This window comes from Lynx rufus, unplaced genomic scaffold (genome assembly GCF_022079265.1).
Source record: "Lynx rufus isolate CCGP_SWC_20201006 ecotype Redwood Valley unplaced genomic scaffold, mLynRuf1.p SCAF_5, whole genome shotgun sequence".
Taxonomy (NCBI): Eukaryota; Metazoa; Chordata; class Mammalia; order Carnivora; family Felidae; genus Lynx; species Lynx rufus.
In genome coordinates this window covers 45,248,382-45,271,588 of record NW_025814867.1, presented here as the reverse complement: position 1 = coordinate 45,271,588, position 23,207 = coordinate 45,248,382, and the positions used below count along the sequence as shown (strand labels likewise).

The 23,207-nt window shown below is 46.7% G+C and overlaps 1 protein-coding gene across 1 annotated transcript; it reads left to right on the top strand.

Annotated features, from left to right (window-relative positions):
* The first annotated feature begins 629 nt into the window (after window positions 1-629).
* On the top strand, window positions 630-21,070 carry SIAH2 (siah E3 ubiquitin protein ligase 2). The gene is made up of 2 exons (XM_047099767.1): window positions 630-1,353; window positions 19,488-21,070. Exons 1-2 carry the CDS (start codon window positions 937-939, stop codon window positions 20,043-20,045), a joined length of 975 nt encoding a protein of 324 aa, XP_046955723.1. The 5' UTR covers window positions 630-936; the 3' UTR covers window positions 20,046-21,070.
* The last annotated feature ends 2,137 nt before the right edge of the window (window positions 21,071-23,207 follow it).

Below are 23,207 nucleotides of genomic sequence, written 5' to 3'. Positions count from 1 at the left end.
TGGTAAATTAATAGAGCTTACCTCCTTCCCACCCTGGGACGCAGGACTAAGGAGTGGTCCAAACCCACCTTTAACAGCCCAGCACCAGGTCCTGGGCCCGTTGCAGACCCAGCCGGAGCCCCCTGCCCTACTCCCGCCCAAAGCTGACCCAGCGTTCCAGACTCGGCCCGCCCGCCGGCGCCACCAGCCTCCCCTCTCGCGCGGGTGACTCAACCCGGGGAAAGAGAAACCTCTCGGTTTTTTCCGACCTGGGCAGGGGCGCGCGTCCCGCCCCGCCCACCACCCTAGCCCCCGCCCGCCCGAAGTTGTCCTTCTGGTTTGCGCCCGGGAAGCGCCGGCGTGGCTCCCCGGGGTGTGGCCACAGGACTTCAGCGACGCCTTGCCAAAGGGCGGCCCCCTCCCCAACCCGGAAGGCAGACCCCGCGCGGCCGCGGCGAGCCGGGCATGCTCACTGGCGCGGGCCGGCCCGCAGCCTGGGCAGGAGAGGCCCTCGCTAGGCGGCCCCCCGCGCTGCCAGCTGGACTCGGGCGGAGCCGGCGCCCCAGCGCAGGGTGGCTCTGCCAGTCCCCGCGCGCCTGAGCGGCCGCACACGTGTCCAGGCGTCACGTCCGCGCGCGCCCCCGGGGCTTGCGTCAGCTGCCGCTCCAGAAGCTGGTGGGCCGGGGTTCTGCGCACCGCTCGGGTTCGCGGCCCGCGACGCCGCCGGGAGGAGGAGTCTGGGGGCGCGGAAGACTGTTTGGAACGCCGGGGGCCGCGGAGATCGTCGGCGCAGTCCAGTCCCTCTCCTGCAGGAGCCGGCCGTTTCTGCTGCTCGGTTCCGGGCTGGGCGCGGTGGCGTTGCCTCGGAGCCTGCCGCCCGCGGGGCGCGCACCGCCTTGACCCCGGCGGCCCCGCGGCAGGCAGGCGCCCGCAGTTCCATGGTTGGTTCGGAGCGCGATGAGCCGCCCGTCCTCCACCGGCCCCAGCGCTAACAAACCCTGCAGCAAGCAGCCGCCGCCGCAGCCTCAGCACGCTCCGTCCCCGGCTGCGCCCCCGGCCGCCGCCACCATCTCGGCTGCGGGCCCCGGCTCGTCCGCGGTGCCCGCCGCGGCGGCGGTGATCTCGGGCCCCGGCGGCGGTGGCGGGGCTGGCCCGGTGTCCCCGCAGCACCACGAGCTGACCTCGCTCTTCGAGTGCCCGGTCTGCTTTGACTATGTCCTGCCCCCCATCCTGCAGTGCCAGGCCGGGCACCTGGTGTGTAACCAATGCCGCCAGAAGTTGAGCTGCTGCCCGACGTGCAGGGGCGCCCTGACGCCCAGCATCAGGAACCTGGCTATGGAGAAGGTGGCCTCGGCAGTCCTGTTTCCCTGCAAGGTAAGCCCAGGTGCCACCCGCGCACCTCCGCCTGGCGACCTCCCAGAACTCTTGTGTCCTCCAGCCCACTCGTATGAGCTGAGAGGCAGGTGGCATCTCTTATTTTAAAAAAAGAAATGTTTACACTTATCCACCCTCCCCCACGCCCACCTGTCCACTTTGGGAGTAACTCTGAGCTGACAGTTGCCCGAGTGCTGACCCCGGAATAATTGGCACGCGATCGTTTTTTAGAACGCATCACAGCTCTCCCCTCCAGGTGCCTGCGAACTCTGTAGACTCTGTGCTTGGTGTGCTCGGTAGGGTTAGACTGGACAAGTAAAACTTGGACCAGGAAGCTGGCGGGCGGGGTGGGGGGGGGGTGGGTGTTGGGGAGGGAAGAAACAAGCGAGCTAAACGCACCCTTTACCAGCGCTCCGCATGTAAGGATCGGTACTGGATTCCCCCTGCACCCCGCGCCTGCCCTCTGCGCACGCCTGACACGTGGGAGCCCTCGGGAGTGTAGCTAAAAAAAGGGCGCCTACAGCCTGTTTTCCTCCAGCAACACGAAAACCCTGCGAACCACGCCTTTCCCTCTCCTAGCCTTCCAAGGACTAGGGAGATGTGTGTTTGTACTAAGTGGGGTGAAAACAAGAGTTGATCAGGAATTTATCAGGAAGGGCACATAGGAGCTGTTACAGTTCTCCCAAGCCCATGACTTTATTTATTTAGTTTAAAAAGTTAGCAATGCTCTTGCAAAAAAAAATGCAAACCACTGTAGAAAAGTCACATGAAAGACCAAGACCTCTCACCCCCTTTCCCACCATGGTTAGGCTTACTGTGTATCTTTATGGATTTGTGTAGCCACGTTTACACTTTCACAGCTGAATATAGGATCCTGGATGTCAGCGTGTGTCAAGAAGCTTCCTAAACACACACAGACATATATTCTTCTCCAGAAATAACTTGTGCAAATTGCTGTTGTAAAGTCGTATTATTATACGTATTTTTTCTATGTCTGAAACCTAGCTCTACCTCATTGTATTTTAAATGGCTGCCTAGTTTTTCGTTGTGTGGACATATTATATAGCATCTGTTTACTTACATCTAGTAATTAAAAATCTTCAGGAGCAGTTTCTGAGACATACCTGTCTATAGTACCTCATGATCATCTAGAGCTGGACCATAAAGTTCGTTTTCTAAACTTAGAAATGGAAATCATGTCATTAATATTTTTTTTTTTTAAAGTAACTGTTCTGCCTCTTGGGCCATCTAAGCTGTCTTGCATTTCTCCTTGGTGCTGCTTATTTTTATAGGGCAAGAGCTTATTTTTAAATTAAAAATAATCCACCAGAGAATTGAAGCTTGGGACTCAAGTCAGTAAAATGAGTGATTTAATTTGGTCTGTGCCCTGCCACAAATCAAGTTTAAAATAGCATATTCAAATACAGGTTTGAATCCGTGTTTGGGCTATGGGTTTTCAGTTAACCTTAATAAATTACTCTGCTTTCAACCACCTCTCATATAATGTTGACTAATTCATCCAGCCCAGTAGTTGTTTCTCATGAAATTTGGATGTTTCTATAATTTTTTTAGGGTGATGAAGAAGATGGAAGCCTTGTGGTCAAGAAAAGATTTGGTGATAGTTGACATAAGAGTGGGTATTTGATGTTTGAGATATATCATGGGGACTTCCGGGGGTGTCCCATAGGATTTCGGAGGAGCTACCTTTTCAGCTCTTCGCTTTATCCCAAACGTTCAGTGGCTTACAGAAGAAATGGCTTTAGGTGAATTACAGCTCACAGAGGGACATTTGGTTTCAGTCAGTATTCCATAACTTATTTTTAAAAAGCAGTCTCATAAGAGCATTGTGTTGCTCCCAAGAAGAAGGGAAGGAAGCAGTTATGCTATATAAAGTGTGAAGTTTCACTTTCAGGACCTAGGATTCTGGTTCCTACTGAAGCATGTTTTTTGTTCCTAATGTGTAATATGCTAGTCATATGAAGCCCTTCTTGGAAGAACAGTTCTCTTGGGAATCAGGGGTACTCAGTGTTTCTAGACATGTCAGTGGTTTTCCAAGTCCCTATTCTATTTGAATGCATTTAAGGAAAGCCATCACGTTGCAAGCTGAAACTAAACAGGGTCAACCATTCCCCTACAGACCAGGCACCAAGTTTAGAAAGTGATCTTGGAGTCACTCTTGTGTGAGAGATTAATAAAGCTGGAGAATGCATGCCTCAACTTTGACCAGTAATGCAAACTATTGACAGGACAGCTCAGCCAATTAGTTTAGATAAACCAAACTTGGATATCATACAGCAAGCACCAAAGATAGGTCAGTTGAGGGTTGAGAGCAATAGGGAGTGATCAGACCTATGTCAGACTTCAGCAAGATAGGTCTGTGTAGCAAGCCCTTGGCTTGCGCTTACTCCTGGAAATCATAGGGACTGCCTTGTCACTGCCCCTACCTGCTCTCAGAACTTCTCTTATGGGCTGGCTCATGTGAGAAAAACAATGTTGGATGATATACCAGAGCCCAAGTCTCAAGTGTAGCCGGGCGCTGCCATTGTTTGCCTGAGAGACCACCTCTTGGGGCCTTGATTTCCTCATCTGTAAATAAAGGGATTGAACTGCTTGACTTCCAAGGACCTGTAGCTTCTAGAATACCATGAAAAGAAGGAAGGCTATGTGGAATGGTTATTGGGTGCCTGTGTCCCAGCTATCTTTCAAGGGTCATTTATTAGTTTGCCTTTCTTTTTTTCAGGTAAAGAAACAAATGTCTATAGAGAGGTTAGGGTTAAGTGACTTGTCAAGATCAGTAGGCCTGTTCATGAACCTGCATCCCAAAGGCACACATCCTCTGTGCTACGTAGGGATTTTTGCCTTTTATTGCAAGGCCCCAGACTATAACTTAAGGTTGGCACCCACCAGGAACAAACAAAACCATCTGATCGGATAAGTTTACCAGATGGGCCTCTGATGGGAACATCCCAAAGAGACAACATACATGTTCGCTATGGAATTCACTGGTAGGAATTTTGTAGGACATGTGGGATGGGCAAGTCAGGGGGAAATAGCCCACAGATCTAACATTTGGGGGTATTTCATCACAGCTCTGAACTGCTCATGCTTCAGTTGGCTCACAAATGGATTTGTTGCCAAATAGCTTCCTTACATAGGTATGGGGCCACTTAATTAAAGGCTAAAGTGTTGCCAGCACCTTTGACAGAGGGAACCACATGCATTATTAGCTCAGGTCTCCTTTTAAGAAAAGGATCTCTGTCAAAGTAGGGCTCTCTTGCACTTGTGCTATTTTTAGTCCATTCTATGGCTTGCTCTATGCCTGAGAAGTTTTGACATCCTCTTCCCATATCTCAAACCCACCAGCTCTCAGTGGAGCGTGGGTGTAGGGGGAGAAGTGAAGGTTGACACATTTGTACCCCCACTCAACAGTGTATGTTATCTGAATATCAGCCAAGTATTTCTCTCCACAAAGGTGGGGAATGCTAAACCACTCCAGCCCACTTACACTCTGAAGCATTTTCTTTCCATTTTTTTCTTTGTTTTCTCTAAAAGTTTCTAACAGCGTGTCTCCAGATAATCACTGAACTGGAAAGCCTCAGTCAGACAAGTCTTCCCTTGCAGTTGGGTTGTGACAGTGTTGCTTTTGTTCCTGAAAATAGAAAGTTAAAAGCCCCTCAGTGTGGACAAACCTAAAAGGCAGCGGGGACAGGTGAAGTGAGGGAGAGAGGTGTCTGACTCGTGGCCAAGGGTTCAGGAGACCTCAGGGAGCAGTCGAGACACTTTCTGCTCAGCCCTGGCTGATCGGCAGGGGTGAGAGTGTGGATGCAGCCTGCCAGACCTTTGGATTTTTTTTTTCAAGAAAAGCCAGAAATCTGCATTTTTTTTTTAAATGTGAAGTATCTCAATTTTTTTTTTTTTTTTTAACATTGGCCAAATTCATATTGAAGGCCAGAACGTGCAAGCCAAACCACCTCTGTCTGCAGACCAAATTCCAGCTGCCAGCTTGCAACCTCTGGTCTGGTTCTCTTTTAGAAAGCATTCGCTGAGCCTGGAAGTTTGCCTTTAACTCTTACTCTCCATGAACTTTGGAATTCTGAGCGGTCCCAACTGTAGGTGGTTTTATAGCTTATTTTCATCTATGTTTTGCCAAGAGAATAGTCTATCCTGGCCCCCTGGGGAGCCTGAACTGTTGTCCCAGTGACTAGACATTTGACTTTGAACAGGTCAGTTTATGTCTTTGGACCTGAGTGTCTTTAAGAGAAGGGGTTGGACTAAATCATTTTACCATTATTAAATCATTATACCATTAGGGAAAATTTTTTCCCCCTAAAATTTCACAATCTAGGGAAAAGAGTACTAGGCAAAAGACAGAACTGGGTTCTCATCCTGGCTTTGTATGACCTTGGTCCAGTCACATACTTCCCTGAGCTTGTCTGTTCATCAGTTAACAAGAATGGAGATAACACCAAGCTGGTAGGTTGCTCCGAGATGTGACTAGAATTGCTGAGTCTTTTGCTTCACCAGATCAAATGGAAGGTGGGTGGGATCAAGGCGGTTGCTGGGTGATGGATGATCAGTTGCCCAGAAGTCTGAGAGGATAAGCCACTTTGCCAAAACCATTTCAAAGGTCTTTTCTTCATCTTGAAAACTCCTCTAAGACAAAGACCATTTACTTTGGCTATTTCCCCTGTGGTCTTCACTACTGACCAAAGTTGGCTAGGTTTACTCTTGAAAGCGTGTGCAGGCAAGCACCAGAGTCCACGTACATCTACGGTGAGGCTCCAGATTTTCAGGAACCAAATTGACAGAATTTTTGAGTGTAAAATTAAGAACAGAAGCATTAGAGGGGCGCCTGGGTGGCTCAGTCAGTTAAGCGTCTGACTTCAGCTCAGGTCATGATCTCACGGTCTGTGAGTTCGAGTCCCGCGTTGGGCTCTGTGCTGACAGCTCAGAGCCTGGAGCCTGCTTCGGATTCTGTGTGTCTCTCTCTCTCTCTCTGCCCCTTCCCCACTCTCTGTCTCTTGCTGTCTCTCATACATAGGGGCACTTGTACCCCAATGTTTATGGCAGCACTTTCAACAATAGCCAAATTCTGGAAAGAGCCTAAATGTCCACCAACTGATAATGGATAATGGATAAAGAAGTTGTGGTTTATATATACAGTGGAATACTACTTGGCAAAGAGAAAGAATGAAATATGGCCCTTTGTAGCAACGTGGATGGAACTGGAGAGTGTGATGCTAAGTGAAATAAGTCATACAGAGAAAGATACCATATGTTTTCACTCTTATGTGGATCCTGAGAAGCTTAACAGAAGACCATGGGGGAGGGGAAGGGAAAAAAAGTTACAGAGAGGGAGGGAGGCAAACCATAAGAGACTCTTAAAAACGGAGAATAAACTGAAGGTTGATGGGGGTGGGAGGGAAGGGAAAGTGGGTGATGGGCATTGAGGAGGGCACCTGTTGGGATGAGCACTGGGTGTTGTATGGAAACCAATTTGACAATAAATTTCACGTTAAATAAATAAACTAAAAATTTAAAAATTTTAAAAATTAAAAAAGGAAGAAAAAAAAAAAGCACTGAAGCACTAGAATGCTGGATAGGAGCCCTAAAGTTTATGCTGATTCTACACATAGTTGGCAGGCATTTTTCACAGGTCACCACCTTCTAGAACTAGGAGTAAATCACTGTGACTTAAAGTTGACATTTGGGACAACCAGGACTGAAAGGTACGGCAGGTCTGGTCTGTAAAATGCCTAACCTGAGATTGGATTAGATCCTCCTGTTCTGTGTTAGATCCCTTTTTTTGAAGCTCCTACAAAATACCGTATGCGTATGACTACAGTAAGATCTTATAAAATGTAAGAGCCAGACTCGTGCAGACAAAATTTGTGAACGATGGCATTTTTCACGCAAACTCATAAGGTCCTCACTCCTTGAAAGGGACACACAGTAGGTACACGTTTGCTAAAGCGAACGCCCGGTGCAATACATGGTGTATTACTGGCAAGTTGTGCAGGGTGGGATCATACATGGGGCATCAGAATATGACTCTGCTCTGCACATCCTGAAGAGGAAAATAAGAAAGCTAAAAAGTTTTCCTGATTAAATATATCTTTATGTTAAACCTGAGAATGTGCTTTCTAAGGCTTACTAGAGATAGTGAAAATTCTCTAGCAGAATTTCATCACTTTTAACCCAGGTCCTCATCTAGCTCCATTAGCTTTTCTTAAACATTGGGAAACTGTTGGTCTCATCTCCAGTTGGGTAAAGGTTTTCTGTAGTGATTTTTAGACTATATGGTGTCTGTGAGATAAAAGATTACCCCTTCCCAGTGTTTAGCCACAGACACTGTAGACGGATGAAAGATATACCTGTGTTAAATGTGTGGGCCTGGGCCCTATTTTAAAACTTCGAATGGACAAAAGTAGTATCTTTGGGTTACTCCTATCCCCAGGCTGCCTTCTCCTCTAGTAGTTTTTTTGTTTGTTTTGTTTTTTAATTTAGTTTTGAGAAACAGAGACAGTGCGAGTGGAGAAGGGGCAGAGAGAGAGAGAGAGAGGCACAGAATCCGAAGCAGGCTCCAGGCTCCGAGCTGTCAGCAGAGTCCGACACGGGGCTCGAACTCATGAGCTGTGAGATCATGACCTGAGCTGAAGTCCGACGCTTAACCGACTGGGCCACCCAGGCGCCCCTCTGCTAGTAGTTTTGAGGGAGGCCCTTCTCGAACCTCCTGGTCCAGATCCCCGCTGCATCCCCACATGAGGGGTTTGGTGACTTCTCCAAACCTCAGCAGCTCCTTGGTAAAATAGGGTGCACACTGGGTTGTTGTGAGCATCAAACATGGTAATAATTCATGCAAAGCGCCTAGCACAGCCCCAGCACTGAAGAACCACAGAACGGTTAGAAGCTAGCAGAAAACAAATGGTCAGTGTGTGAGGTCAAGTCCAGGCATAAACTTTAAAAAGAAAAAAAAAGAACCTCTTTTCTCCCACATACTCTCCTACTGAGTTTCTCTTCCCTCCTCCTTATCATGTAGGTTTTCATACAGCTGAGTTACTCTGGCTCTGGCATCGGTTTTTCAGTGACAAGGCTTAGTGTTTTTCATTTCTATAATGCTTTTAGAGGAGAAAGCCTGGTTAGATTAGGCTATGTTTTTTAACGTGTATATTTTATTTTACACATTATAAAGTATGTTTTTAAAAGTTATGATCATTATTTTAAAATGTAGAACATATAAAAATATAAAATTAGGGGCGCCTGGGTGGCTCAGTCAGTTAAGAATCTGCCTTGATTTCAGCTCAGGTCATAATCTCAAGGTTGTGAGTTCGATCCCCACATTAGGCTCTGACCTGGGCATGGAACGGGCTTAAGTTTCCCTCTCTCCCTCACTCTCTGCCCCTCCCCCACTTGCACTTTCTCTCAAAATATAATATATAGTTAAAATATATATTTATATATAATATGTATATGCAGTTAAAATCTCTTATAATCCTCCCACCTAGAAATAACCACTGTACCATTTTTGCATTTGTCCTTACAAACTTACATCGACATCAGTGGGGTTTTTCACTCAAAGAAAAGCAGGTAAGATAAACCACACACAATGTCATAACATATTTTTTCATCTAAAACATCATGACTGCTTTTCAACATTGGTAAATAGTCTTTAAGTTCATGTTTAATGGCTGCATAGTATTCTGATAGTACCAGAGATGTTTAAGCAAGCTCCCATTTGCGGTCATTTAAATCATTCTGTTTTTTATGGTTAAAAAAAATTTTTTTAAGTACTGCTAGAGCAGTTCTTGTGCATAGGAAAGTAATTATTTCCTAACGGTAACTTCCTAGAAGTTGGATGGTAGGGCCAAAGGGTATGTGTAGAAATCAAAAAGCTTTTGATAGCAGAGCCAAACTGCTTTCTCACTTGGAATCCTTCACAATTGATGGTCCATTTCTTTCCAGCATCACCTACAATGGGTGTTATCCTTTTGGCTTTTTTTTTTTTTTTTTAAACACTACTGCCTGCTTTTTCTCCCTGATGGAACCTTGGGCCAGAGCTGGCTCTCCCAGATTACCGACTAACTTTCATATCTCCCCGTACCTGGGAATCTCCTGCAGCCTCTCCCTCCTACAAACCATCTGACCAGCCAGTCCTTGCCTCCCCCGCAACCCCCTCCTTCTGAAGCTACGAGTCTAACAGAGGAGACAGATGTGCCCACGGAGCCCTCCTCAAGCAGCAGGAGCAGAGGAGTCTGGAGACCTCTCAGCAGTGTTGGGGGACAGAGCTGCATTATATAGGATAAGCAGCTATCTACCCACAAAGAAGGAAGGGATGGACGGTCCTGATGGGGTTACGTAGGGAGGCCAGCAGAGCTGCTTGTACAGAGTGTTGTTTACCTTGTCTGAACGAGGCATATTATCTCATGTTATCTCCTCCTCATCACTTTGTGAAGGAAACAGGACACAGTTAGTATTCTGCCTAAGAGATTTGCCCAAAGTCCTACGGTTTGTAAGTTCAGGGAACAGAAACTCCAGGATGGGCCTTGTAATTACACACACAGTGTCTTTTCCCCCTCAGCCTCCTGCCTTTCCCGCTATCCGCTTCACCCCTCCCTGAGGGACAACGATCCCCCCTCCCGTTCCAAATTCACATAATGGCTTCTGGAGGGATGACCCCGGTATCAGGAGGGCCCTCTTATTAAGGTTGCCAGGTAAACTACAAGGTGCCCACTTAAATTTGAATTTCAGGTCAACAATATTTGGTGCAATTTCAGGTAATTTTCTTTTGGTGCAAGTATCACCCAAATGTCGCCTGGGACATCCTGGGCATCTTGTGTTTTTAGTTGCTAGATCGGGCAGCCCTACCACTTAAGTCGTCCAGTGAATGAGATTGCTTTAGTTGAGAAATAAAGACTGCAGAGGGATGCAGCCCTGTTGGAGGCGGGTCGGAGCAGTTAGTGTGATTATGCAGGTGGGAGCCTGGCTTGGAGGGGTAAGGGCATAGTGACAAAGAGCGGGCGAGGCACTGGTAGGGTGGCAGAAAGCCTTTAATTCCGGCTCTGACCCTGAGGTGCTTTTGTTTGCTTGAACCCACGCTCTGAAGGCACCTCACAAAACTGCTTCTCTGGGAGACTGTGTCGTTGCCTGCTGACTCTGGTCTGGCCGTGGTCAGGTGAGAAGCGTGTTTGGTCAAACGTCAACTTTTGTTTAAAGTTTCTGAGATTAAAAATAACCCCCTGCCAGCCCAAGGAGGCTTTGTACGGCCAGATGCGCTCCCCTCCCCAACGGCAGGATGTTCTCAGATGACTGGGCTAACATCGCCTCAGTCTGCCCCCAGGACACCTGTCGTAAAAAAGCCGTCTGCACCGTGGGGTTTGTCAGTGTTCTCTCAGGCAAACAGAGGAACTCTTGAGCCCACGACTTTATTTTTTTATTATTATTTTTTTAATGTTTATTTATTTTTGAGACAGAGAGAGACAGAGCATGAACGGGGGAGGGCCAGAGAGAGAGGAAGACACAGAATCTGAAACAGGCTCCAGGCTCTGAGCTGTCAGCACAGAGCCCGACGCGGGGCTCGAACTCACGGACCGCGAGATCATGACCTGAGCCGAAGTCGGCCGCTTAACCGACTGAGCCACTCAGGCGCCCCAGAGCCCACGACTTTAATTAGCATTGCCTTCTCCAGCAGAAAGCTCATGAAGTTAGATGTCCGTGTTTTCTTAGTCTCGCCACCGTTTGACGGTGCTGGCCCTGAGTGATACCGTCTTCTCATAATAATCAGTATCCATGGAACCGTTACGGAACCTTTGGCTGAGGATTCTTTCTTTGCGTTGCCTCACAGTGGAGGTAAGGAATCCGCCCTCTGGGTTAGTGCAGATCCCCTAAGGTTCTTAGAGGATGGTGGCTAGACAGATGCAGGTTGAGCATCGTGACTGAGGCACAAGAAGAGAGTTCACTTTCTCCTGTTGCCCAAGTCTAACCTTAATGAGAGTCCGTGGATGAGTGTTCGACGGTTTTGTAGATCCACGCAGAGGTGACATGGTAGGCTCAATTTGTGCTACACGGAACGCAAGGTAACTGAACTCTAACTGGTGGTTGTAACCCCCCCCTTTTTTTTAATGTTTATTTATTTTTGAGAGGCAGGGGGGAGAGAGAAGGAGAGGGAGAGGGGCAGAGACACAGAATCCCAAGCAGGCTCCAGGCTCGGAGCTTTCAGCACAGAGCCCATCGCAGGGCTCGAACTCAACGACTGTGAGATCGTGACCTGAGCCAAAGTTGGACGCTTAACTGACTGAGCCACGCAGGCACCCCAATAAACTCATTTTAAACAAGAGGGATATAGAGCCGCTCGAATGACAACCGTATCGTTTCCCCATCTATGTACGATTTCAGAAAAGCTTCAAACACCCCCACCCCGAATAGTTTATGTAAATAAAATATGTGAAATGCCTTTATGAAAAATAACAAAACCCATAGTGACCGAAGTCTAATAAAGACATTTTTCCTTCTTGATCTCAAGATATATTGATTTTTTTTTTTAAATTCTAAGTTCCATAGTAAGACTTTTAATTAAAGTAAAATTAATACGGTGGAGAACAATCATCTGCAGATAAACCTAATGTCTATTCATTTACCAACAAATGTCAGGTGGGCAGGAAGTAGGCAAATCAGTAAATCAATGAACAAAATAAATAGACCCATAAATTAACTAGAAAATAACCTGTGATCATCCACTGATATTTTGAGGGCAGAGTAACAGACTTTTAGTCATGAAAGAGCTAGTTCAACTTGCTAGAAGTCCTTTTAGAAAGTGGTAAAATTGGGGCACCTGGGTGACTCAGTCAGTTAAGCATCTGGCTTAGGTCATGATCTCGTGGTTCATGAGTTCGAGCCCCACGTCAGGGTCTGTGCTGACAGCTCAGAGCCTGGTGCCTGCTTGGGATTCTGCGTCTCCCTCTTTCTCTGCCCCTCCCCTGCTTGCACTCTGTTTGTGTCTCTTAAAGTTTTTTTTAAGTGGTAAAATCTGGGGCCACCTGCACGGCTCAGTTGGTTGAGCATCAGGGTCTTGATTTTGGCTCAGGTCCTGATCTCACGATGCCTGAGATTGAGCTCTGCATTGGGTTCTGCACTGATGGTGTGAAGCCTCCTTGGGACTCTCTCTCTCCCTCTCTCTCCGCCCCTACCCTGCTTGCACTTTCTCTCTCTCTCAAAATAAATAAACATTAAGAAAAACTGGTGAAATCTAAGTTTAACTGCCAGTTAAAATGTAATTTCACCATGCTTTGGTTCTATATGAGGTTTAACTACAACTGCCATTCAAACAAGTTTTTTTTTAATTCTTTTTTAAATGTTTATTTTTGAGAGAGACAGACAGAGCATGAGTGGGGGAGAGGCAGAGAGAGAGAGGGAGACACAGAATCCAAAGCAGGCTACAGGCTGTGAACTGTCAGCACAGAGCCCGATGCCAGGCTTGAAACCCACGAACCAAGAGATCATGACCTGAGCCCAAGCCGGGAGCTTAACCAACTGAGCCACCCAGGCACCCCTTTCATTCAAACAAGTCTTAAGAATGTTGAGGGGCGGGGGGAAAGAATGTCAAGAAGAGAAAGACCTCTACCAATAGTCCCCTAATTATCTGCTGATCATACATAGTAAGTTATACCGCCAAGAGATCATCCTTCCACCTGAACTGGTATAACCCAGATTCCATGTGTGAGTTCACCTCCCCGGGAGTAAAAGAGGTTTACCTGTGTAAGAAAAAGGGGGCATGGGTAGCTTCGTCCTGGAGCCTCTTTCTGACATGTCTGGAATCAAGTAGAGGAATTTTCCTTGGACCACTGAGCGTGGTAGATAATGAACCTGCAGTGGCTAGTTAGGATAACAATGAGACTGTAGTCCAGGGCCAACAACTTTTAAAGGATCAGAGGAGCAATGGAGAAAGCTTTGTCTTCCATGAGGGGCAGAGAGGGCAAAGAAGTGTTGGTTATTATAACAACTGATGTCTTCATTGTAAAAATTTATTGGTTCACTAAAATGACTCCCGAGAGCTTCTAGTAAATAAAAAAGAAAAATTAAGTAACTTAGTTGCTTTTACCGGTAGGTATGCAGTTAAAAGTATATATTCTTTGAAAAAAAAAAAACAAACAACACCCTAGTATGATAAAATTTAATTCATTCAACCAACCCTGCAGAAAGAATCTCTGCCCCATGGAGGATAAATATGCTAACTCAGTCCCTGAATTCTGTAACACGTTTTTATTTTTATATGATTTCAAATTTCCACAACGGTTGTAATAATAGTGCAAAAATAGTCCCATATGCCCTTTATCCAGACTCAGCAGTTGTTTCCTTTTTGCCCTATTTGCATTTTCATTTTGTGTGTTCTTACTTCATACATACAGTTATTTAGCCATTTTAATATAATTTGCAGACATCTTGCCCCTTTCCCCCAAATACTGCACTGTTTCTCCTAAAAACAAGGAGGTCTTCTTATATAATTATGGTCCCGTTATCAAAATCAAGAAATGTGACCTGCAGTAGATACTATTGTCTAATCCACGGTTCATATTCAAACTTCAGTTGCTGCCCCAGTAATGCCCTTTGTGGCAGTGCTGGTTTCCCGGTCTGGGGTCCTACGTTGCATTTAGCCGTCTGTGTGCATTTTGTGATCATTACAGTTTATTAGATGGACAGAAGAGCGCACTTTGCTTTTGCTTACTCTAAGACGTTCTCTAATTCAAACGTTTACGAGCACCAACAACAAAATATTGATTGTGCTTTGTTTTTCCTGAGACACTCTCCTTTGAGGCGCCGGCAGATGGTTTGCTAATAAACTTCAGTTTCCTAGGAGGTGTAAGTGGGCGGGGGCGGGGCGGTGACCCCACAGTCCCTGAGCAGGGACATGCTTCTGCTGGAGCTCAGGGTGCGTCCATTCTAGTAACTTGTTGGTTGTTGGAGCTCAGGAAATTGTTCTTGAATTGCAGGGACTCACATTTAATGAAATAGATTAAGTAACCTGTTCTAAACCAGTCCCAGGATCCATGACCTTGACTAGCACTCTGGCTAAGCGGGGTTATTCTGTTTATGTGCTCATTCCATAAACAAATGCAATGTGACTGTGTTTATTAGGTAAATAACAGGTGTCTAGTGTTTGTTTTCTGGCGTATCTCATCAGATTTGCGTGTGAATGGGTTCCTCTGCCAGAAAAGGAAAAACCCTACCTAAATTCCAACTTAAATACACCCTTCAAACCCCATGCCCAGGGAAAAAAAATGGCACTATTTCCTGCTTTCTGCAAAGACTTAAAAATGAGGCACCAGGTCACACGTCGCCTCTCACGGCAGAACACGTTTGCACAAGACTTTTGAGCCACCGCAACCTGAAAAGTTTCTAAAGAGCCGTCAGAAATGTTATGTCAGCATTTGTTTCTCATTCTGCCGGGTCATCTTCCCCCTCCCTACATTCTGCTTTAGCTTGGGGCTTCCGTGTGCGGGTGTATCCCTGCGCCCTCGCTCCCAAAAGAGGTTTGCTTAAAGGGAATTCCCACTTCACCTCACCCCACCCCCTGGGGGACCGTGAGCAGCTGTGGCCCTGTGGAGAAATCTCGTTTATAGGTGTGGACGTGTCCCCAGGACACACAGGCAGCCCCGGCGCTCTGTCTCAGGAAGGAGAGTGTGCAACAAGAACCGGGGATCTCAAGGAAAGCTGGCGTCCTCTGAATCCTTACTGTTTGGTGGGGCAAGCCCCAGCCAGGGTGTGAAAAGTGAAACCCCAGGACTTTCTTGCCAGGTACCAGAGAAGATGGGAGGGCCTCCTTACTGGTTACTTATTCGTGAAGTGCTGCTCTGCTCTTCATTCCTTAGGGAGAAGCGTTGTCATGAAGGGCTGTTTTTTCTCCTTGCAATCCAAGGAAGAAGTTAGTATTAGGACCTGCCTGCTTCCAGAAGCAGTGTGTCTGCGGACCCTGGGTTTGGGGGTGAGGGGCGGGTTGGGGACTGGGGGTTAAGGCAGATGTAAGTTCTTTGTTTCTTTTACTGAGAACATTGATTCTTTGACTCCAGAATTACATTCCCTACCTTGAAAGAGCACTCGAGGAGGAGCACGGGAATGCAGGGCTATGCCCCGAGTGTGGTCAGAAATGGCCATGTGGCCATGATGAGTCAGTCAGTCTGTAGAACGGGTAGAACTAGCACCCTGGCCTACCTCCAGGATCTGCAAACCACCAGGCTCTCCTTGTGTGTCTCGTCACTGGCAGCTGGCGTTCCCGAGCTGTCCTGGGTAGTGCCCGTTGGGTGGGGAATGACCAGCCTGACCTGCTTACTGGTGTGGGCCCCTTCTCACAACTGGCATTGTGGCTGCCCAGCTAGGTTTTGTCATTCATCAGAATCAACCCCAGGCCATTTTGCCCTTCCCCAGACATTTGGCCATGCCTGTGACATTCCTGGGTGTCACAATGGGGGAGGATTGCTACTGGCATCGAGTGGGTAGAGGCCAGGGATGCTGCTAAACATCCTACAGTGCACAGCACAGCCCCCACCATGAAGGATGATCTGGTCTAAAATGTCAGTACAGGTATCCCCCACTTTTTCAAAGTCCATCTGACATCATTTTGCTTTTACAAAAGACCTGTTTTTGCTAACCAAAAGAAATCCAAAGAGGATTTTCACATCTACGAAAGAAGGTGGAAAGGGAAAATAGCGTTCAGCATTTCTTGGGCAGTGCACATCCTGAGCAGCAGGAGTGGCCTCACCTAGCTTCTTCCCTGGGACCTACACTCAGCATCAGGACTCCATAGCTTTGAACTGCATCTGTGAGCATCTGTGCTTTATCTCAATTGGTTTTGTGCATCTGTTATCAAGATGTGTCCTAAGGTATCAGAGAAGCCCAAGAGAGGTTATTTCTTGGCACTAGGAATGCTGGAAAAGTTTTTCATCTAAGTTAATGGCAATTGCTACTTTGCTTTATGCCATTTTGTCTCACAAAGGGTTTTGTAGAAACACTGTACGTTCAGATAGCGGGGAAAACCTGGAGTGCTACCGTACAGGAACCCAGAAAACAAACTAAATTGCCAGTAAAGTCCCCGAGGGTATCTGGACCTGCCTTCTCATTTAGGTTTTATCCCCACTGTTTGCTCCGCTCCCCCAGTGCTAGAACCGGTTGGAGCTGTTCCAGCCATAGTCCACTTTGCCTACAGTAAAGCTTTCCCAATCTCCTCCTCAACCCATCCCCACTTTGAAATCGACTGTCACCACCACCACTCCCCCCCCACCCCCGCCCCACCAATCTTTGTTTGCATAGTTGTCTGTACTTCTGATAGTCTTGAGTTATTTGTTGTTGCATGGCATGGCCCCTCTCGACCGGAAACCCCAGGAGAGCGGGATCTGCAGCAGATTCCCTCTGTGTGCTCCAGGACAGAGGTTGGCAGCCCTTAGGAACCCTCGGAGCTGGTCAGGAAGACACAAGCGAGGGGCCGGTACAATTTGGGTTTGCTGCTCAGAGGCACCTACAGAGCCTACAGGGAATTCAGACTCTGAACCCTCCCTCTGATCCCCGGATGCGAGCCCCTATTCCAGAACAATGCCGCAACAAGTATGCAGTGTAGCACAAGAGCGCATGCGTCTGTGTGCGTGTGAGTGCACGCATATTTAAAGTTTAGATCTTTTCTTTTTAGAGATCATCTCTTATCCAGTCGTCATAAAAGTGGCACCAGTGGTCATGAAGACACGCCCTCGCCCATGATGGAAAAGAGAAGGAATAGATTGCCTTTAAAGTTCAGCCTGTTTAGAAAAAGCAGAGTAAGCACCTAACACTTTAAAAATATACTTATTTAAGTTAATAGAGGCTGTAGCAAGATATTTTTTTGTAAGGTCGTTGTCCACATGAATGCTAAGTAGCGCTTTTTCTATTTGTGTAGCTTGGGGGAGGTTCCCTGTTCTCTATATTGGGCTGAAGGAAGAGTGTGTGGTTTGTAAGGCAGACCAAATAATTCAGAATGTAAAAATTCCTACCTGAGCCACACAAGAAAAAGTTCTAAAATGATTGCTAGACGATAAATATTTGTTGTACATCTGAGTTCGTGAACACGGAGTGGTTTGGGGCTTCGGGTCAGGGATACAGGTGGTATCCTTCCCTACAGTCTTTGCCAGAGTTCATCTCGTTCTTGGAATGATTCGTGGGCAGCTGCGATAAATGGCCCATTCCGAAACTTCTTCAGATCCAAGGATCGGGGACTTGTTTCAGCCAGAGAATCTGGACTAATTCTTGCTATTTTTGTTGTGGGTAATGTGTGTTTTTAAGCTGGGCAGAAATGCCTTACCCATCACTCACAGAAAAACACCAGAAGGCTCTGTATTCCTAACCACACCCTAGATTTAAAACACAGTAGGGATTTTGTTTTTTTAGGGGCCTTAAACTGTGAAGAACACAAAGTAGAAATACATATGGATAAATAAGTTTGTTTCTCCTTTTGATTATAAAGTTTTTTTATACCCATGCTTTTAAAATTAGACCATGGTTTAAAAAGATGAATAAGCATTCCCTATGGGCAAAGTAAATAATGAAAACATTTCTGCCAAGTTCTCTTGAAGGTTATTGTAATCCACTTTAGGTGTGGGGGAGAAACCAGCTGCATTTCTTTCTTTAAGCCACCCACTTCCTCATGAGGGGAGACTCCTCTCCCTAAGAATGGAGACTGCCTTCTCGCCCTCCTCTCAGTGAGTCCAGTTTAGGGTCCTGTGTGGAGAAGGTCCCCAGTGCCTGCTTGTTGCTAGTGACAGATTCATCTGCGGAGATTAGGATTTGACCGACTTCAAGTTTATAAGGGGTTTACCCCTGGGCAGTGTAGCGACCATCCAAACAGACACGGGGCTTTGTTTTGTTAGCAAATGGGCACGGCGTCTTAGACACATGGCCTGGCCCTGCCCACCTTCGCTGTCTTTATGTCTCGGTAGCGGGCTGGGGGAATCCAAGCGGGGTCACGCAGCCGATGTACCTGCCACCACGAGCTTGAGGGGGATGCGGCCGGCTTCTAGTTTCACCCAGAAAGGTGATTCAGGTTTCCAGATTCGTTACAACACACCAGCACAGCTCTCTGGGGAAGTGTCTACCTGTGGGCTGGTGCCCCATCTGGTATCTAGGAGTTAACAGTGTCATTCTTGGGAGGGTTGGGAGAAGTCTGGTTCTTTGCCATGTGGTCTTTTCCCAAGATAGGTGTGATTTATTCATCAGGACTGTCATCCCAAGTGCAAGGGAGAAAAAGGTTTTGTTCCTACCCTATTAAGGCAGCATTTGAGGGACAGACTGACTATCAGAAGGCTCGTCTGGGACAAGTGCCTGCCCTGGAACCTGAGGAAGTGGTCTGGGCCCTCCTCATTTTAACCTCCACTGGCTGGAACCCACCTGGCCGGCAGGTTCCCCAGCTGGTACAGTAGCTCTTGGGTATGATTTCCCATCACCCAAAAAGTGTATGTGGAGCCCCCTTGGGACTGGGGATGGGCAAAAGGTGAGGAGAGTGAGGTCATAGTTCCAGCGTTGTGGGGGGCCTTCAGCCCCCTTCCGCCCTGACTGCTCACTCCTGCAGGCAAGAGCAGGGAACTGCGGGGGCAGCCGGCCCGCAGCCGGCCTCTCAGTCACCAGCTTGAGCTAGGAAGAAGGGGCAGGGGACAACCAAGAGGAATTAAACTGTTTTCATAATTGTCTCTGGGTGAAAACTAGTCTGGAGGTAACCTGTTCCTTGCCCAGCCGTACACCTAAGCAATTTGAAGTTCTCAAAAATTCTTTAGGTTTCACAGAAAATACGGGGAAGGCCAGGTTTCCTAGGGCTGGCTCAGCAATGCCGTTTGAGATGTTAATAGTAAGGAGCACTTCAGTTCTCACGTTTTCAACAATGTGGGAGTGAGGACGTGGCCCGCCGTCCCTTCCTGGTGGTGGACATTCCCAGTTTTATGTATGGCAAGACTGAGGATGAATACGAACTGAGATTTGTGGTCTTAACTCCTCTCAAGCGAAAGTAGTTGAGATAAGAATTCAGTTTAAGCCCCGGAAACCTAAGTGGGTGAATCGTCTTAGAGGTTTGCACCAGTAGGAGTTTTGAGAAGGCGCGATGGCTCAACGTGTTAATCTTTCTGTCCTTGCAGTATGCCACCACGGGCTGTTCCCTGACCCTGCACCACACGGAGAAGCCAGAACACGAAGACATCTGTGAATACCGTCCCTACTCCTGCCCTTGTCCCGGTGCTTCCTGCAAGTGGCAGGGGTCCTTGGAAGCCGTGATGTCCCATCTCATGCACGCCCACAAAAGCATTACCACCCTCCAGGGAGAAGACATCGTCTTTCTAGCCACAGACATTAACCTGCCGGGGGCTGTCGACTGGGTGATGATGCAGTCGTGCTTTGGCCATCACTTCATGCTGGTGCTGGAGAAACAAGAGAAGTACGAGGGCCACCAGCAGTTCTTCGCCATCGTGCTGCTCATTGGCACCCGCAAGCAAGCCGAGAACTTTGCCTACAGACTGGAGTTGAACGGGAACCGGCGGAGACTGACCTGGGAGGCCACGCCCCGGTCCATCCACGATGGGGTGGCCGCGGCCATCATGAACAGCGACTGCCTTGTTTTTGACACAGCCATAGCGCATCTGTTTGCAGATAATGGCAACCTTGGAATCAACGTGACCATTTCTACATGTTGTCCATGAGGCACCGAGGTTATTTGGGCGCAGTGCTCTGTGGTTAATAAAAGTTTTTATAGATGTTTTATTCACTGTGTCTTCACAAGTCAAGACCCACAGTTACCCCCCATGTTCTGTTTGAACAGCAGCTTCCCATCTGGCACTGGCCCAACAAAGTTCACTAAACAGGAACGAATGGGGTTGACCTATTAGTCATTTGGAGTCGGTTCTGTGATCTGAAATCAACTTTCTTATGAAATTGTACTTACTTCCTGAACAGCACTTGACAGGTTGCTCAGGGCTCCTGTAGGCCAGTATGTTAGGAATTAGAGGCTCCTTCCTGTCTGACTCTCTCTATTGGTCTCACCAAGTTGACAAAAGCACAGTGACTGTCGATAGATTCCTTAACCTTAACCTTTATCTTGTTTTTTAGGGAGTAGGAATTGCTTTAGTCTTTCTCAAACTGGATGGCTGATGGCTAACCAATATGCACAGAGCCCCCCGTAGTACTCATCTTAAACATGCAGATTTGTGGAGCCTGTGCATTTAACAATCTCGTCAAGTGATTCTGTTCGACAATAAAGTTTGAGAATTACTGAGTTAAATTGTGGAAAGGGTCCAGATTTTAAAGGTGCTTTACGACTGCCCTCTACTGATACCGTTTGTCTTTCTATGGCTTCATTCCCTCCTTACCCCCAAGCTGCCGCTCCCAAATTAAAACCAGAACTGCAGATCTCCATGAGCACACTCCTGAGATTTGGTCACTGTCTTGTGTTTGGGGTGGATTGCCTAGGAAAGCGAATGGTATGGCCATTGATAGTTCTCACCTAATTAGGTTTTGCTCATCACTAGTACAGATGACCTGTTTACACGTGGCTTCCCTCAGAGGCCATCCTTGACTGTAGCTGGTGGGAAAGACTAGATCAGTAGAGTTGGAAAAGCTTTATAACCAGTGTCATATGCTTGCTATTTAAAGGTATGTGTTGGGTGGTTGTTGTTGTTTTTTTGCCACATTCACTTTAGTTTTTTAATAAATATTTTCCAAAAATGAATATTCGGCTTTCTTTTCCCCGTTGAATAATGTTTATTTAGTGGGTGCCTACCACGTGCAGGCACATGAAACTTCACGGCTACGTTGGGCTTGGAGCTATCACTATTTCCACACGAAGAAACAGCCATTTGCCCAAGGTCATGACACAGGTCCATATTAGATAGAACTGGGGTCCAAACTCACTTCCTTGAACCATGGACTGCCATTGGTATTGCAGGTCTCTCCCTTGGAGATGTTCTTTTAGGTGCCAGCACCGTGGAAGAAGAGTATTTCTCCTGCTTTACAGAATCAGAAGAAGAGGCTTGGCCAGGGCTGATGTCCAGAGTCCTGGGTTTGAGCCAGGGTGATCCACTCCCTCGGTCCTGACCCTGAAGTCTCCAAGGAATTCGGAATATTAGCCCCAAATGCCTGATGAGGACTAAAGACTGCCTGAACTTAGCAGCCCAATGGCATTAGAGTAGCACCTCGTGGAAGGGATGGCTTTAGAGTTGTTTCGATTTTTTAGGTGCGATGTGGTATTGGGTTTTTATCCAGGATAGAGTTCTGGCAGGCAAGGAAGGTTCTAGAAAGTTTCACCATACACAGCATGGCCATAGATGTTTCTGCCACAAGTGTTTCTGCCACATTTTCACTGCATAACTAACTGGCCATTAGGCAATTTTGCCATAAGAGACAAAAATGACAAAAAATTAAAGCGGGACATTCATTAAAAAGGACATAATGGGGGCGCCTGGGTGACTCAGTCGGTTAAGCGTCCGACTTCAGCTCAGGTCACGATCTTGTGGTCCGTGAGTTTGAGCCCCACATCAGGCTCTGGGCTGATGGCTCAGAGCCTGGAGCCTGTTTCAGATTCTGTGTCTCCCTCTCTCTCTGCCCCTCCCCCGTTCATGCTCTGTCTCTCTCTGTCTCAAAAATAAATAAACGTTAAAAAAAAAATTTAAAAAAAAAAAGGGCATAATGAAACATGAAAAATAACAAAATTAAGAAGACTTCATTGTGGAATACAAAATAATTGAATACCCTTAAAATGTGTGTAGATTCATGGCAATACTGTGCAAATAACTGATTTTACTTGGTGGATTATACCTAAACGCTTGTCCCCAAGTCTTTCATTCATAGTATTAACATTTTTTGCTTGTTGATTAGTCTCCTCATTTGGCATTGTGCTTTTTATTTATTTATTTATTTATTTTTTGCTAAAATTTCTTCCTTTATTAAGAAATGTATCAGCTTCCCAATACTAGGATTACATGTTTGTAATGGAGCTTTGTGTTGTGTTCTGAAAGCCTTTGTGCTGTTGTCTGTTCTTGGCATATTGTCACGTGTTCATCGACCGACCTTCCAAAGTTATATGGGAAATGTTAAAGAAATGCTAATGTTGTGATGCACTGTAAATGAGCTTTGTCATCATCGTGATAGGCTATCACTTTCTAACATAGGATGTCATCTGGCTTTATGCTCATTTCACATTTCCTGTAAGTTTTATCACCATACTTTCTGTTAAGTCAATACATGTACTTGTTACGACTCACTATTTCATCTACTTGCCCTGTACGGACCATTATGAGGGCTAGCTAAGATTTATAGGAGAACTTTGTCAATGGAGAAATGAAATGAAACTGATAAGTAGTTTCAATACATTAACTGCCAGAGACAGTTGATTCATCAATGGAGGAATGAAACCAGTTATTTGGGCTTTTATAGAAAAATTGCCTTCTGGACAATTAGTTACATGACAACAATGCTTGTGGCAAAGATGTTTACAGCAAAAATACCAGACACGCTTAGGAATTGCTAAAGTAACTTCTCTTCTAGGCTATTCTTCCAATAAAGGTGAGAAACAGTGCCCTTAGCAAAAAGAAGGTGCTTATAACGTGTTTGGTAAATGGATGAAAACTATAGCTCTTGTTACCAAGAAAATCACATTTACTACACGGGGGGGATCTGTGGAGGCAAAACTAGGATCCAGGAGCAGGTGGACTTTGACTCTCAGAGCTGGAGCTGGTCCAGATTGGCTGTCCATTGTGTACATGATGCCCAGGCAATGTGTTTTGTGCATCAGCTTCACTAGCTTCTTTCACCACCACTCGTGTCCGTATCCAAGACTTCTTGTGATGTGTGATGGGGAAAATCAGGAC

What these genes read in the sequence shown, in the direction of transcription:
- SIAH2 (XM_047099767.1), top strand. Translation starts at nt 937, where the DNA reads ATGAGCCGCCCGTCCTCCACCGGCCCCAGCGCTAACAAACCCTGCAGC. An exon ending in CAGTCCTGTTTCCCTGCAAG is followed by an intron (nt 1,354 to 19,487) that starts GTAAGCCCAGGT and finishes CTGTCCTTGCAG; the next exon opens with TATGCCACCACGGGCTGTTC.